The 14611-nt window shown below is 52.7% G+C and overlaps 1 protein-coding gene across 28 annotated transcripts in view; it reads right to left on the bottom strand.

Annotated features, from left to right (window-relative positions):
- The window catches only part of DCTN1 (dynactin subunit 1), a 30183-nt gene that overhangs the window by 8283 nt on the left and 7289 nt on the right, over window positions 1-14611 (bottom strand). For 3 of the 28 annotated variants that reach the window (XM_085015676.1, XM_021087352.2, XM_085015677.1), the window contains exons 2-14: window positions 8286-8531; window positions 7993-8071; window positions 7760-7794; window positions 7045-7065; window positions 4697-4714; window positions 3287-3307; window positions 1901-2092; window positions 1391-1588; window positions 1038-1242; window positions 882-960; window positions 611-770; window positions 412-516; window positions 40-231 (exon numbers count right to left, since the gene is read on the bottom strand). In XM_085015676.1, coding sequence (XP_084871802.1) covers window positions 40-231; window positions 412-516; window positions 611-770; window positions 882-960; window positions 1038-1242; window positions 1391-1588; window positions 1901-2092; window positions 3287-3307; window positions 4697-4714; window positions 7045-7065; window positions 7760-7794; window positions 7993-8071; window positions 8286-8513 — 1533 coding nt within the window. In that variant the 5' untranslated portion in view covers window positions 8514-8531. Of the gene's footprint in view, window positions 1-39; window positions 232-411; window positions 517-610; window positions 771-881; window positions 961-1037; window positions 1243-1390; window positions 1589-1900; window positions 2093-3286; window positions 3308-4696; window positions 5044-7044; window positions 7066-7759; window positions 7795-7992; window positions 8072-8285; window positions 8532-10434; window positions 10741-14611 lie in introns of those variants that run through there. The other 25 variants (XM_085015672.1, XM_085015671.1, XM_085015673.1 and 22 more) reach the window with 13 other exon arrangements.

Raw genomic sequence — 14611 nt, 5'->3', positions numbered from 1 at the left:
TGGGGTAATGGCGGGCACAGAGTCGAGGCATGCAGGCACCTGCAGGTGGGCGGTCAGCTGGCGATACTTCTTGATGGTTTGCTGATAGTCCGCAACCGTCTCCTGGGCCGCCTCCACCCGCTTCTGAGCCTCTCGTACCCGCGCACCCGCCATATCCAGCTGCTCCCGCAGCTCCAGTTCTGTTTCCCGTGCATTCTCCTGCAGCTCGTCGTTCATCTCATTCATCGCTTCCTGGGAGGCCACGAGGCAGGTGGGGCAAAGGAAGGTCAGGGTCAGGGTAGCAGGCCAGTGTGGGTTCACTCACCACACCCCCTGCTCACAGGTCAGGGGTCATGCATCAGCCCTTCTCCCAGCAAGTCTCTTTCAAACGCCCTCCATCAGGGTCGGAAGTCAGGAGTCTGCTCCTCTTACCAAGTCCCCCACAGTCTCTCTCAATTCCCGCACTTTCTCTTCCAGATTCAGGTTGCGGTCTGTCAGCATCTCCACCATCTCCTCAGCACCCAGAGCAGCATCCACCTGCGTTACAGGGAAGGAACAAGGAGAAGGACTGAAAAGTGCCCAAACAGAAGCGGCACCTTCGGGAGAGTTGGTGGCGCTGGGCTCCCCAGACCTGCTCCTTGAGCTCATCAATGGTGCTCTCTGCCTGGCTCAGCTCCTCCTGCAGACGCTCCCGCTGTTGCCTCACAACTTCCAGCTCTTGGTTCTTCTTTTCCATGAGCTTCTGGAGTTTCACATGCTCCTGCTTCTCTGAGGACGAAAGATCCCGCATCCTGTGGGAGAGTGGGGACAGAGAAGAGCGAGCATGCGTCAGAGTCACCGGGTGACAGGCGCTCTAACATGGATGTCGACGGAGAGTGAGCCAGGCGTCGAGCGGACCCTACCTCACCAGGGCATCCTTTAGGCGGGCGTTCTGCTCCTCCAGCTGCTTGAGCTGATAACTGGACGCAGCGCCATCTGAGCCTGGGCAAGACCATGAGAACTTTCAGACAAGGTTCCCACCCCACCCTCTGGCCCCAGCAGCTCTCCCGGCCCTTTACCCTTCTCTTCAATCTCAGCCTTGAGGATCTCCAAGTCAGTGGTGAGCTCGTCCACACGCTCCTTCAGCGCCTCCACCTCCTGCTGCAGGGACTCGGCCCGCTCCTCAGCCATCTCCTTGTCCAGAGTGGCCATCTCAATGGCATCAGCAGTGTCAGCCATCTCCTCCATGTAGCGTTCCTTGGCCTCCAGCGCCTCCTTGGCTTCCTGAAGAGGAGTGGAGGTCGGTGGGGGTACGAGCACCAAGACACGTCACGCCCCCTTTCTCATAGGACATTCCAGGCTCCAGTTCCGGTCTAGTTTCCAGCACATTTCCCTGGGCACCCCCAGACACCCTGTTCATCCCAAGTCCCACCTTGCGCGCCTCCTTGAGGCGCCGCTGCAGGTCTGCCTGCTGCTCTTGCATTTTGCTTTTCCATTCCTGCACCTGCTCCAGCTGGATCTTGTGTTTTTCCAGCTCTTTTAGCTTTGCCTTGTCTTCTGCGCGTTTCAGTCGCAGGGTCTCCAGTTTCTCCTCCAGGTCCCGCACCTGGGCCCTCAGCCCCTCCTCCTCCTGCAAAGGAGAGACCCCTCTGTCGGTGCAGACGCCTCTTCCTCCCCACCAAGACAGAGCTGGAGCGGAGAGGACAGGAATGTATGCAGATATCATCCCAGGCCCAGGGCCAGAGCAAATGATATAAAATATGAGAAGATCCCAATACGTGTGGGAAAGGAGGGGAGAGGGAGAAAATGTAGTTTAGTCAGTGAGGGATTAACTACGCGCTGCGCTCCCACCCTTCTAATTTAAGTTCTGCGTCCTCCCCAACCTTGGGCTACTTCTAAGACCCTGCCAGGCGTCATAGGCCCTTTGTGCCCCAGTCCTTACCTTAGAGGGGGAAGGAAGTGGGGGAGCTGCTCCAGGAGAGGTGAGGGCTGGCGTGGGAATGATGGGTGCTGCCAGAGGAGTCTGAGCTGGAGTGCTGGGCTCACTGCTGCTCAGCTCACCTGCTGATGCTGAGCCAGAGGGGCCCAGGGAGCTACTGGCCCCAGCCACACCAGTACTGGCTGGGCGGGTGGGCTATTCGGAAAGGGTAGGGGCAGACCAGAAAGAGTAGGAGACAGGAGTGGTGAAAGAGTGAAAGACAGAATATGAGAATATGGTCAGGGAAGAGACAGAGAAGGAGAGAGGCAGAGAATATCAAAGCACAATGAGAACAGAGAAACAGTGAAAGGCAGAGAGAAAATGACACAGAGTCAGAGATAGTGACAAAGGACAGACGGGAGGTGGGGGAGCAGGAGGGGAAGGGATGGAAAAAAACATAAGATTACAAGGCTCCTCCCTGGCACTGACCCCACAGGCCCCCCCCCCCGCCCCAGCACTACCCCCTTAGAGCAGAATCCCTCACTCCCTAGACCTCCCCTCCGTGACCCACTTGTCACTCCAGCAATTTCTAATACTCCCAATCCTATTGTCACTCTGGGCCTGTGCCTTCCTCCCAGGGAGAAAAAGTGCCTCAAAGTCATTCCCGGAGAGAAAGAACAAAGTGATCTCCAACTCCCATGCTTCCAGAGGAGGCTGGGCTAAAAGTGGGTACTAGGTTCTACACCCTGGCGAGGCCCTCTCTTTTCTTTAAATCCATCTATTTCTCCTTCCCTGGGTCTATTTATGGGGACCCTGCAGGTAAAAGGGCCAGGATGGAAGGTGTAATCCTCGGGCTTCCCCCGAAACAAGGTCAGTACAGTCAACTCAATCTGTCACCTTCCTCCCCCAAGACAAAGGGACTCTAACCAGGTGGCGGGGCCAAGGCCCTGGAGCAGACAGGCCTGCCCGGTGCTCCTCCTTGTCGAGCAGAGCCCTGAAGCTCCCCTGGATGGGCTGACACTCAGAGACCGCACGCCATCCACAGACGGCCTGACACACACACTCCTTTACACGGTCAAGTTCTTTTTCACCTCTCTTCCAACTCCCCCCACCACACACACACCCCCAAAGCTGGCCAAAATGCCCTTCTTCAAGAAAGCCTGCCTTGCTTAACCACAACCACTCTCATTTCTCCCCTGCACTCAAGCCTCTGGCTCTGATGCCCTCCTAAGAGCCAGAAGGCATTTTCCCAGGAGGGGCCTGTCATTACCCTCAGTCCCCTCACTCCCCTGAAAAGAGAACCGAGGACACACTGTGACCAACTTTTACTTGCTCATATACAGACACGCACATGCCCACAATGTGTGTGTACACTCGGCAGTGGCTTGTACAGTAGCTGTTTTTTCTCACCTTGGGCCGCCGAGTTGTAGTCTGGACAGGCAACAGGAGCCAGAGGAGAAGTAGTCAGGAAGGAAAGGATAATGGCAGAAAGACAGACAACAAAAGGGACAGCGATGAGAGCAGAAGAAGTAACAGGATTGAGGCTCCGGCGAGCAGTCCCTCCACTCCTCCCTCCCACCATTCCATCCCCATCTCCCCGCGAATCACCCTGTCCCCACCCAGGAACTCAGAACTCCCATTCCCCGCTGGTTCCTTCTCCCACTTTTGTCCTGTCCTTGCAGATCTCATCCCTTCAGACACCCTGGGAAGCCCAGAAGTCACCGTCTCCTAGGCTGAGCCACAGGAGACCAAAGGCAGCAGCTGGTAGGGGAGGTCTCCAGAGACCAGTCCTTCTGCAACAACTTCTCCCACACCAGCCCAGAGCCCCACCCACCACTCCCAAGGACTTTCCCAGGTCAGCCCCTTCAAGTGTTAGACTCCACAGAGGACTCCCTAGAAATATCAAGTGACAAGAATGATGAGCCCAGAAGTGAGTGACAGGAACCTAGCAGAGAGAGATCAGACCCCCAAGGCAGAGGAGCACTGCTGTCCTCCCCCACCCCCTCCCCCAGGACCAGTTCCTGCAGCAGTCCCCATCCCCAGGGCAGAGGGCTCGGGTGTCAGCACCATGAATATTGCATTAGCCAGAAGCCCAGAGCTCAGCAAAGTAACCCCACCCAGCTGCAAGAAAGGAGGTGGGGGTGGGCAGGAGCACAGGGACACTACTGCCCCGAACCAAAGCCAGAAACCCCTCAGGTTGCTGCAAAGTGATAAAGAGCTGATTAACTCTAACTCCCAAGTAGTGCTCTTGCTGCCCAGTGTCTCACAGCTCTGGCAAAGACAAGATGTGGCTTGGGCCTTGCTTCTAGGTCTCCCAAGGAGACCAACCCTCACCTCTATTAACCTGGACTAAGCCTCCATAGCTGTATGTCAAAAATTATTCTGGCAAGCCCCCTGATACAAACCCAGTGGGGGAGGGATGCTGCTAGTACAACCAAGAGTCATTCTAGCAAAGGTCAGATGAGGTAGACCTGCTAGAGGCACAAAGACAGCTGGACCTGCTTCCCCAGATTCTCTCACAGGAAACCTCCCAGAGCCAGTCTGCAGCAGAAGCTGCCTGAAGCCCAAGCCCGTGAGGCCACTGAGTACAAGGCCTGGCACACAGATTCAGAGCCAAAAGCAGGCAGGCCAGGGAGCAAATGCCCAGGGTGTGGGGCATGGCAGTGACACATACCTCTCCCTGTCCCCCACCCTCATCCCCATCCTCCTCCCCCAACCAGGTAGACAGAGGAATTCAATCAGCCCCCACCCCCACCCCAGTAGCCTGCTGCCACCATCACGCTGGCAACCCAGCAGCAGGACCAGAGCAAGCAAGAGTACCTTTCGGGCTGTCGGTGCCTGTCTCATCATTGCAGAAAACCAAAGAAAGCCAGGAGAGGAAAGAGAAGGAAGGACAGAGGAGGATGGACAAACACAGAGGAAGGACAGACGAAGGGAGGGAGGGAAAGAGACCGAACAGAGGGAGAGGCGGCGGAGACAGGAGATTAGTGCATCAAATCCCAACAATGCAGCCTCAGCTTCCCGGCCCGGCAGCTTCGCAGCTGGCAAACGGCTGCAGCTCAGATGCAGAAGCCCCCACAGGTGCAAGGTGGGGACAGCCAGGCTCCGGCAGGCACCGGAGAGGCACCCGGCCTAGTTCTCCAGCTTAGACTGATGGCAGCCTCAGTGGCCGCAGCACCAGCTCCACCTGACGTCATGCACCCACCCTCCTCTGCTCCACTGGGGGTGGAGCCACGGCTCCTCAGTCACCTAGCAACCGCCAGGCTCTGCGGGCTCCTCCCCCTCCTCATGACTGGACAAAGTCCTCTGCTGAACCCGCCCTGCTTCTTCCTCCAAAGAACAGGTTCTGGCTCCTCCCTCCCCTCCCCTCTCCCCAGTTAGCAAGAATTTGCTCTAAGAAGTGGGGCTGGGGGCCATCCCATTTCTGGGGTGACCTCTCTGGGAACAGGTGTCCCTGGACAGGGACATAGCGCCTCACTGCTTCATCAGGCCGCTCTCAGACTCACACTCCCCTCTGCCCACAACCCCACCAACTCTACTTCGGTCTCCTATACACACGGCCAATACCTTTATGGGGGCTCATGAGACACATGCCCCCAGAACACCCCTTGTGCGAAGGCATCAGCTCTGTGGGGCACACTAGGAAGCCCTGGGGCACATTCCATCTGGGTGGCAGCAGCTCTAATGACAGCGTTTGGCTCCTCTCCCAACTCTCCCGTGGCTGTAGGTAGGGTCAAGCCCGTATCTAAAGGGCTTCCAGAAAGGACTGGGGCCCTGCAGAGACATCTGGGTTCTCCTCTGCCTTCCCCCGCAAAGTTCCTTCCTCTGTTCGATGCTAGCTCCCTCTCCCTGGGCTGAGTGACCTGCTGGGAGAGAAGCACTGGCGAGGAAGACCAAGGGGAGGACTTGACTACTTGACTGAGACACTGCACTGTGGGCCAAGAAGGCACTGCATCCCAGCACAGGCAGCCTAGGCTTGGCTGGGCCACATTTCCCCAGGCAGCTGCCCAAACCCCAAGATCTGGGCACAGCTCAGGCCCCACCCAGGGACAGGGCAGACTGCAGCCAGAACGTCTCCAAAGATAGCAGACTGCAGATCCATGCTCTTCTCTATTCAAGGGCTTCCTGTGAGATGGGAGCCCCAACCAGGAGACAATAATCAAGGGAGGAAGCCAAATGTCTGGGATGGATCCAGCACCCTTTAGAGTATTATTTTCCTTCTTACATCCCCATGCCCTCCTGAGCCAGGACCCCAACGCCAAGTACCATCCTGTTGTCTCTTCCAAGGCAAGACTCCTAAGTGCGGACCCATCACAACCAGAAGTCTCCCACTGCCCTAGTCAATAGCTCTCCATGCAAGGTCAGAAGGGCCTGAAACCATCCGGCAACAAGGAAATCACAGCACCACATGTACAGCACGGTACATACAGGCCAAACAGGCACATGCAGCTTGGAGACAGCTTGGGCACAGCCCCAAGGCAGGGGCTGGTGTGAGGAAGTGGTCATGGCAGCGACTTAAGACTAAAGGAGTCTCATGGGTGGCACAGCTGAGCCCGGCTCCAATGACAGCTGATGGAGGCTCCAAGGGTGGAAGATGGGCCTCAGGCACAACATCAGAGGGAGAAAGGCAGGGAAAGACTGGTGGAGCAGAGCGAGCATGGGCATTCATGGCAGCACCCACCAAGAGGCAGGCACAACTCAGGCTTTTCAACTCACGACTGTTCTTCATGTGCTCTGTCCCCTGACCTCCCACCTCCTCACCCAACCAGCTCACTTGGTACTTTCCCCACTCCCAAACCGCCAGTTTCTCCTCCCACTGCCCCCAGGCTCAGGCTAAATGAGAATCCACTATAAGCTAGTAAATGCTCTATTCCATGTTGCTGCTATTTAGGGTCAAATTCTCCGGGTCTCTGACTAGAAGTCCTGAGACAGTGGGCAATAGGGGGGGGATGAGAATCATCCCTAATGAGTGCGATCTGGGCCTGGACACTGAGCCTAATGTCCTTGCACCCCTCAAAGGAACTCTGAAAGCCAAGGCTGCCATTTCCTCTGGCCATCCCAGCCCCAAGGTCACACACACATGCATGCAGCAGCCCAAGGTCATGCAGGACAGCTGGGAGGGGGCTCACGGCCCTCACCCACCCAGGCACAAACAGTAAACACACCACCTTCTTAGGCTTCGGTCCCCGCTGCATGAGGAGTAGGAAAGGGCAGAGTTAGAGAAGGGAGTTAAACATCACGCTGTGCTACTGGCCAGACGTCTTGCATGTAGGTGTTAGGACCGACTCAGGCACACACAGGTATGGGGGGGTGAGGTCACTGACAAGTCCACAGTAAGTGAGATGAGGGGTCCTTCAAAGATCAGCTTCCAGGAGGTCCATACCCTGGCCTAGAGAAGGTGGAGGGTCTGGAGCCCCACCTCACACACCCTGCGCAGAGCAGCGGAGGGGAGCTACAAGGCCCTCGGCCTAGGCCTGAAACAGGCGGCAGAGGGTCCGGCTCCTTTCCATTTACTTGTGAACAAGAAAGCACCTTCCTCCTCCAGTCCTCACCTCACCCCTTCCCTATACCCTTCAGATGTTGGGTACCAAACATCTGGGGACCAAAAGGTTGGATGTTGGCAACGATGCTACTAGGGTCAGACTTAACTCTCCCTCTCACCCTCGGTCTCAACTACAGAATTTCTGGGCCTTAATAGCTTTTCCCTGCTACCACGTTTACCCCTAAAGCAGACTCGCAACCAGACAGCTTCCTGCTCTGGGAGGATGGAGACTGGAAGAAGGCTAACTCGGTTTACTCCTCCATTGCATCTTCCTGCCTAGCATTCGGTCTCCTGTCCCTCTTTGCCTCTCTTACTCTCCACTCCCACCCCCAACCACTTACCAGTTTGCTGGTCTTTGCATTTGAATCAGTTCCCTCTGTAGAATGCAAACAGAAACAAAGTGTGTTTGTTGTAGAAGGGTAGGAGTAGAGAACATCATGGCAGGTAGGCAAGATATAACAAGGGAATATGGTGATGATGGAACAATCTCAGGATCCACTGTGGCCCCTTGTTCTGGGGAGAAGTCCTGGGGACTCCTGGATGTGAGAAGGCAACTTAAGTGGGTGGTTGTTACCTCTTCTGAGGACCTTGGAGGCAGAAGAATCAGGTGTCTCTGGGGAAGTAGTATCTGCTCCATCTTCAAATACCTGGATCTGAGGCCACAGAGCAGACTCAATACAGCCAGATCAAGGATGGATGAAATATAGGCCCCTCCCCAGGCCCTAAGAAAGCCTGGGGAACAGGGCAGCTTCCCTAAGGATGGCTCTCAATCTTCCCTCCCCCATTATCTCCCACTCTCCCAACCACAGACTTATGCTCATGCCCAAGGAAAGGGAGCACACGCGCACACACAGCAGCAGCAAGTACCTGGGACTGGCGCACAAAGATGCCATGCCCTTCATCGCAAGTAAAATATTTCCTGCCTTGGACGGTTCCATCATTCTTGCCCTTTGCTTCATCCAGAATCACGCCTACCCATTTGCCAGTGGCAAAGAGGGTGGCCCCAACATAGGCCACAGTGCCACGGTGGCCTTTTCCAATCACCTCCACACGGGAGCCCACTCGCAGAGGCCGGGCACTTGCCTCTGCACTCATTCTGCTGCCGCTGGGAGTCTGAAAAATACGTATAAACATACACACAGTTAAAAGCCTCAGGCTGGAGTTCCCATTGTGGCTCCACTGATACCCAATTAGTATCCATCTGAGGATGCGGGTTCAATGCCTGGCCCCACTTAGTGGGTTAAGGATCCAGCATTGCTGTGAGCTGTGGTGTAGGTCGCAGACATGGCTCGGATCCTGGGTTGCTGTGGCTGTGGTGTAGGCCGGCAGCTGCAGCTCTGACTCAACCCCTAGCCGGGGAACCTCCATATGCTGCAGGCGAGGCCCTAAAGAGAAAAGCCTCAGATCAAGTGTGTCATCCTAATGTATAAAAGAAAGGCCCCAATTGGGATCCTGGCCTGAAAAAGGACCATAAATCACTTCCCAGTACCCCATTCTCAAGGTAAAGTGCCCCCTCTCTACTGCAAATTCCCTTTTTAAAAATATCAGTAATGTATTCTAAAACTTCTCCAAACTCCTCTGGAATCTACCAGAATTTTTAAGAGTTTGAATTTCATAACAAATCAGAATTCATTCATAGATCTGTGAATGTCAGCCTGCATGGACGCTTTCTCAGGAGCACTGCCCCCTAGGAGGGGAAGGAGGCTCAAGCAAATAACTCAGTTTAGACGAGGCTTCCTCCAACCGGAAGACAGCCGAGTCAGTGAGTGACCCCACAGACTCCTGTTCCCCTCCCCTCCTCCTTGGGGTCCAAATGGCTCTCTGAGGCCTCTCCCTTTCAGCGGCACACAACTGTGCCTCCTTCCAGCCCTTAAATCACCACCACTTCTTCCTGACCTGACTCCCCCACCCCCATCCACATACCCACCGTGACACTTCTAGATGTCCCACCAACCCATCAACCCATTTAACTTCCTTCCTCCCGGCCCAAGCCCTGTTCCATCAACTCTCTATCCACAAGTTTCGGTGGTCCTTCCCTCACGCTATGTTGCTAGAAAAAGAACAGTAAGGCCAGGTAAATCAGGTACCTCGGGTCCCTGTAATTTGTCCCCCAGATTCTGCCCAGTGGTCCAAATGGATGGCTCACCACCCCATAAGTGGACAAGTCAAAGGAACAGACTAAACACTCCTCAGGAAGCTCTCAGCTTATGACATAACCGTGATGACAGGACAACATGAAATTAGGTCCCAGGGTTTAGAAGAAAATCACACCTAAGCCATTTTTAGCAACCACAGCTCCATGAACCAGGGGCCTTGCAACAAACAGATGAATGAGGCATCAAAAAGTGACAGCATGGCCCCGAAGACTCCACAGGGCTCCCTTCTGATGCCCCCACTTGGCTTCATAGGGGAGCCTGGCCAGAGCCAGTCACTCCCTACTCTCTTCCCAAAAGAGCTCATCCAGAAAGGTGAGGATGCCATTCCCAGGGCCTCCAGAACCCTAAATCATACCTGGGACAGCAGAATGGCTCTCATGGGCCTGACAACAAAAGGAACCGACAGTGACATAAGGACCGGCCCCAAACTCAGAGACTCTCTCCAACGTCCTAACCCTAAGAAGCCTCTCTGAACCAGATGGACACAATAGTGGACACATATTCCATCTCGGCCAGAAGAGTGAGAAAGCAACAAAGTGACAAACAACAAAGCAGCTCTAAGGAAGGACTTCACTGAAAGATAATTCCAACCCACCCACCCCATTCAGAATCTTCAAGATAGCCGGGCCCCTCGGGAGCCTCTGGCCTGAGGTCCAATTAGAGTCAAAGGTCAGGCCTCGCCAGTACCCACAGAGGGCCCATCTCTGGAAAAGGAAGCCTGTGCAGCACAGCACCATCCGGGCTGCGAATGGCCCCAACCTAGCTCCTGCCTGTCTCCCCAGCCCCCACAGCAATGTCCACAGGCTCTCAGGCCTTCTCCAGAAGCCCTCCCAGGGCCATCCCAGAAACAGGCCACTTACCCGGCTGTACACGTGCCTCTTGCTCTGGGCCATGGTGCTCACCCAGCCTCTCCCCCCTCCCCCAGCTGGCCAAAGACAGAGAGAAAAGGCAGAAACCTAGCCAGGAGGGTCAGGGCTCCAGGCCCTCATGGACAGACACAGAAGCTGGCAGGTGTGGCCCTTCCCAGTCCATGGATCCACTGGGTGGCCCACTGGGGTAGGGATGGGGACAGAGATGGGGGCTAAGGAGCAAGTCCTCTCTGCTGCTGGAGGATTCCTGAACCCAGAGACACCGAATCCTGCTTGCCAGCTGATGAGTCTCACTCTGCGCTAGTGCTGCTCTAGACTTGTCAGGAACCGTGCTAGCCTCTGGGTCCTAGTGCCCCCCTTCTTCACCTGGGCCAGACAAGAGGGACAGGGAATAAGGGGCTAGGCCCATGCCACAGACCCTCAATACTCACCTCTAGAGTACACTGTCCTAGGGCTGGGAGCACAGCCTGGTGGTCCTCCTAGTCTGCACCCCTTCACCATCACTGCTGCCCCCCAAACCCAGGATGTGAGGCCTCAGCAGACCCACAAGGATCAAGTGACACTTTAAAACAATCAGCTACCTAGGGCCTCCAGGCAGCCAAAATAAGGGTCCCTCATCCCCGTCTCTAGTGCTCTTCTTTCTCTCTCCCCTTTCTAAACTCTGGACTCAGGTCCAAACCCACATGATTAAGGTCTAGATTTCAATCTCACCCTGAGCCAGAGGAGCCAGGCCCCCTCCCCAACACACAGCAAAGGAAGGGCAGCAACAGAGACAACTTCACACACACACAATAAAGCAAGTCAAATTCCCCAGCTCCCAGCTTCCCCCTCTCAAAGGCAAAGGTTGCCATAGTCATTCTTCCTCCCTTCTAGTTGTTCAAAAAGACCAGGCTCTGAACCCCAAGAGTATCAAGTTCTAACAGGTTAGTAAGAGCAGTAGTCAGAGGCAGCATGCCACTTGTCCCTTACAGCATAAGGTCCCATCCACCTGAGCTACCTGCCCCCTGTACTCTTGGCCTTGCCTCCTAGAGATCTCCTTAACAGAGACAATGAAATGGTTTATTTTCTATATTTCACAGAATTTCTTTAATAACCCTGTATTACTTTTATAATTAAAAATGTTTGATAAGATTATGCATTCTAGTGAGACGTCTCCACAGAGCTATTACCATACCACTTCATTCATTTACCCACCTAACGAGGGCTGGAAACCAAGAGACCAGTGGCCCTGCCCCTAAGTTGCCAACAAAGCTGTCCTGCTCCACTGGGTGCAGTCTTGTCCGCACTGGGCTTCACTAGCCCAACAGGGTCTTCTTCCATTCTGCCCTCTTTTGAAGGCAGGCCAGATAGCCTAGTAGTAAAATGACAGCCAACAGCCAAGTATATGGCCCCCAAACACCTCTCCAAAGCTCTGATTCTGGCTAAATCCCCTAGGAAACCATTTTTCTCCTCCCCTGCAAAATCTCCATGTTGGCCCCTCCATTGCCTCTTCACTATTACACAAGTGGGCAGGGCCATGCAGCTTGCTGCCGTCTGGACTTCTGCATGATCAGAGCACTTTACAGTCTACAGAGCACCTTGAAAAAACAAGTGTATAGTACCTAGTAGCTATGTAAACTTGACCCAGGTACTTAACATCTCTGAGCCTCGATGTCCTCATCTGTCAATTTGGGAACGACCAAAGAACATCTCTGAGAGCCGTTGTGAGGATCAGCTGAGATAATCCATGTGAAATAGTTAGGATACTGTCTGGTATTCACTCAACAAAAGTTAGCTAATAACAAGATTATCATCATGTTTGGACATCACAATAACCCCCCAGAGAAGCAGGCCAGGAACAATGCCGACAGGGAAACTAAGGCTTAGAGAACTGAGCAACTTTCCTGAAGTTACACAGAAGACAAGGAGTGGAGCCAAAACTGAAACCAAAGCCTGAACCAGAACCCTCTGTGCTTTTTACTCTCCTCGCTGTTAGCTCACATTATTTCTAGGCTTCCCGAGCCATGCCCTTCCTCTGGACCACACTACCCTCCAAGATTCAAAGGAGCTCATGTCTAAGAACAACATCCCAGCTCACTAACCACACAAGTCTATACAGTCACAAAAACTTTTGGATGATACTGATTCTCCTCCTATGCAAAGGGAATATCACCTGCCATGGCTACCTTAATGAGGCTCCAATAAGATAAAGCACATAAAAGTGTCCTGTAAAAACTGCAGAACCTACCCAGGCCTTAAAATAAAATGTCTAGACAACAAATAGTATAACTACAGAGAGGGGAAAGGTGCACGACAAGGAAAAGGGGTACCTGATTATGCCTTGAATTGTGAGTTGCTTCTTGATATGTGGAAAGGAAAGGCCTATAAACATTTTAAGTTGTGAATACAGTATGAGCAGAGATAGAAATAATTTTGCTTGACTGGGGAAAATTAAAGATGACTAGCTTAGCTGAAGTACAGAATTCTAAGTGAATTCTATCAAAACATAGGCCTTTTAAAGCAGAGCCCACTTTTTCTCTTTATGAACCCATCACTCATAGCTCATGGAGTCAAATATTTATTGACTATATTAATATATTAATATCAAGATGTATTAGAAGGAAGGATGGATAGTCAGGGAATTTAACATCAGGTAGAGAGAAATGAATTGGATCCAATAACGACAGGAAGCCAGTCTCTTGCTGAGTAGGAAACTGGCATGATGAAAACTATTTTAGGAAGATCGAACAGGTGGCAGAGAGCAGGATGGAGTAGAGGCAAGAGCAACTTGGTAAAGACAGGGATAATAATAATAGCAAGGAGGTCATGGCAATAACGAGCAAGGGGTGAGGGGGTCTGAACCAGGTTCATGAGAGAGAGAGTAAGACAGAGAGACAGAGAGAAGAGGAAATGGACCAACTCAGAGACAATACAAAAAAGCCCTGGAGTTCCCGTTGTAGTGCAGCGGAAGCGAATCCAACTAGGAACCATGAGGTTGGGGGTTCGATCCCTGGCCTTGCTTAGTGGGTTAAGGATCTGGCATTGCCGTGAGCTGTGGTGTAGGTCACAGATGCAGCTCGGATCTGGCGTTGCTGTGGCTCTGGTGTAGGCCGGCAGCTGTAGCTCTGATTCAACCCCTAGCCTGGGAATCTCCACATGCTGCTAGTGTGGCTCTAAAGAAAAAGAGGAAAAAAAAAAAAAAAAAAAAGCCCTGAGAAGGCCCTATGATAGATCAAATATAAGGAAGGAAGCAGCAGGCCTGTGTGGGTTCTGGAAATAGACAGACATGGATACAGTTTTGCCTTTCCTATTTCCTCTGGATATTTTCAGAGCCCCCCAGTTACCTCATCTGAAAAAAAAGGGGAAAACAAGGCCTATCCCACAGGGCTGTTGTGATGATTAAACAGGACTGAAGTAAAGCATTAATACAGTGCCTAGCATAGAATATGTGTTCAACAATTGTAGATACTGTCTTCATCATTACTGAGAGGGTACATCAATGACAATTTGTACACATTAGGAATTTGAATGTTGCATGAATAAATGGATGGATGAATGAATGGATGAATAAGTAGAGGAATGAATAAACTTGGAGTTTTCAAGCAGGAGTAATGGAAGGATGATGACTGATAACGGAATTGGGAAGGGAAACTGAACATGTTAGGAGAGAGAAAATGTTTTGTTCTTATGGCCTTCTTTGGGGCAAATTTAACTGTGACCACTAACTCATATATTTCATGATCTCCTTCCAAAATTAACCCGTGATGCAGACAACACAAATTCCATTATCTCCATGCTACAGGCAACTGGGTCCACAAAGCCAAACAATTCACCCAAGTCCCATAGCCAGTAAACAGCAGGGGGGCACATCTGACTAGCTGTACAGCTAAATGACCCTTTGACAGCACTCCTCGGAACCAAACCATGTCACACAGGACAACGCTGAGTTACATGTTACCTAAGCCAGAAGATAGAGACTCCCTAGATTTCTACTCCATTTTCCTCCCCAATAATACTAAATACTGCTAAAAAGTCTAGGAAAATGGGAAAAGAGAAGGGAAAAAAAAAATCTCTGTGTCGGATAAATAGGTTACCAGTGGTCTTGAAGAACATTTCAGAACTGACAGGAAAACAAGTAGATTACTGGGAATTAAGGAAGAACTAGAAAGGAGGAAAAGCATCTTTGACA

This window comes from Sus scrofa, chromosome 3, assembly GCF_054392235.1.
Source record: "Sus scrofa isolate SSC_HxYL_T2T_F1_AM1 chromosome 3, Sscrofa_HxYL_maternal_Yorkshire_Landrace_v2.0, whole genome shotgun sequence".
Lineage (NCBI taxonomy): Eukaryota > Metazoa > Chordata > Mammalia > Artiodactyla > Suidae > Sus > Sus scrofa.
The sequence above is the reverse complement of the archived record's forward strand: the minus strand, read 5'-3'. Positions and strand labels throughout refer to the sequence as shown.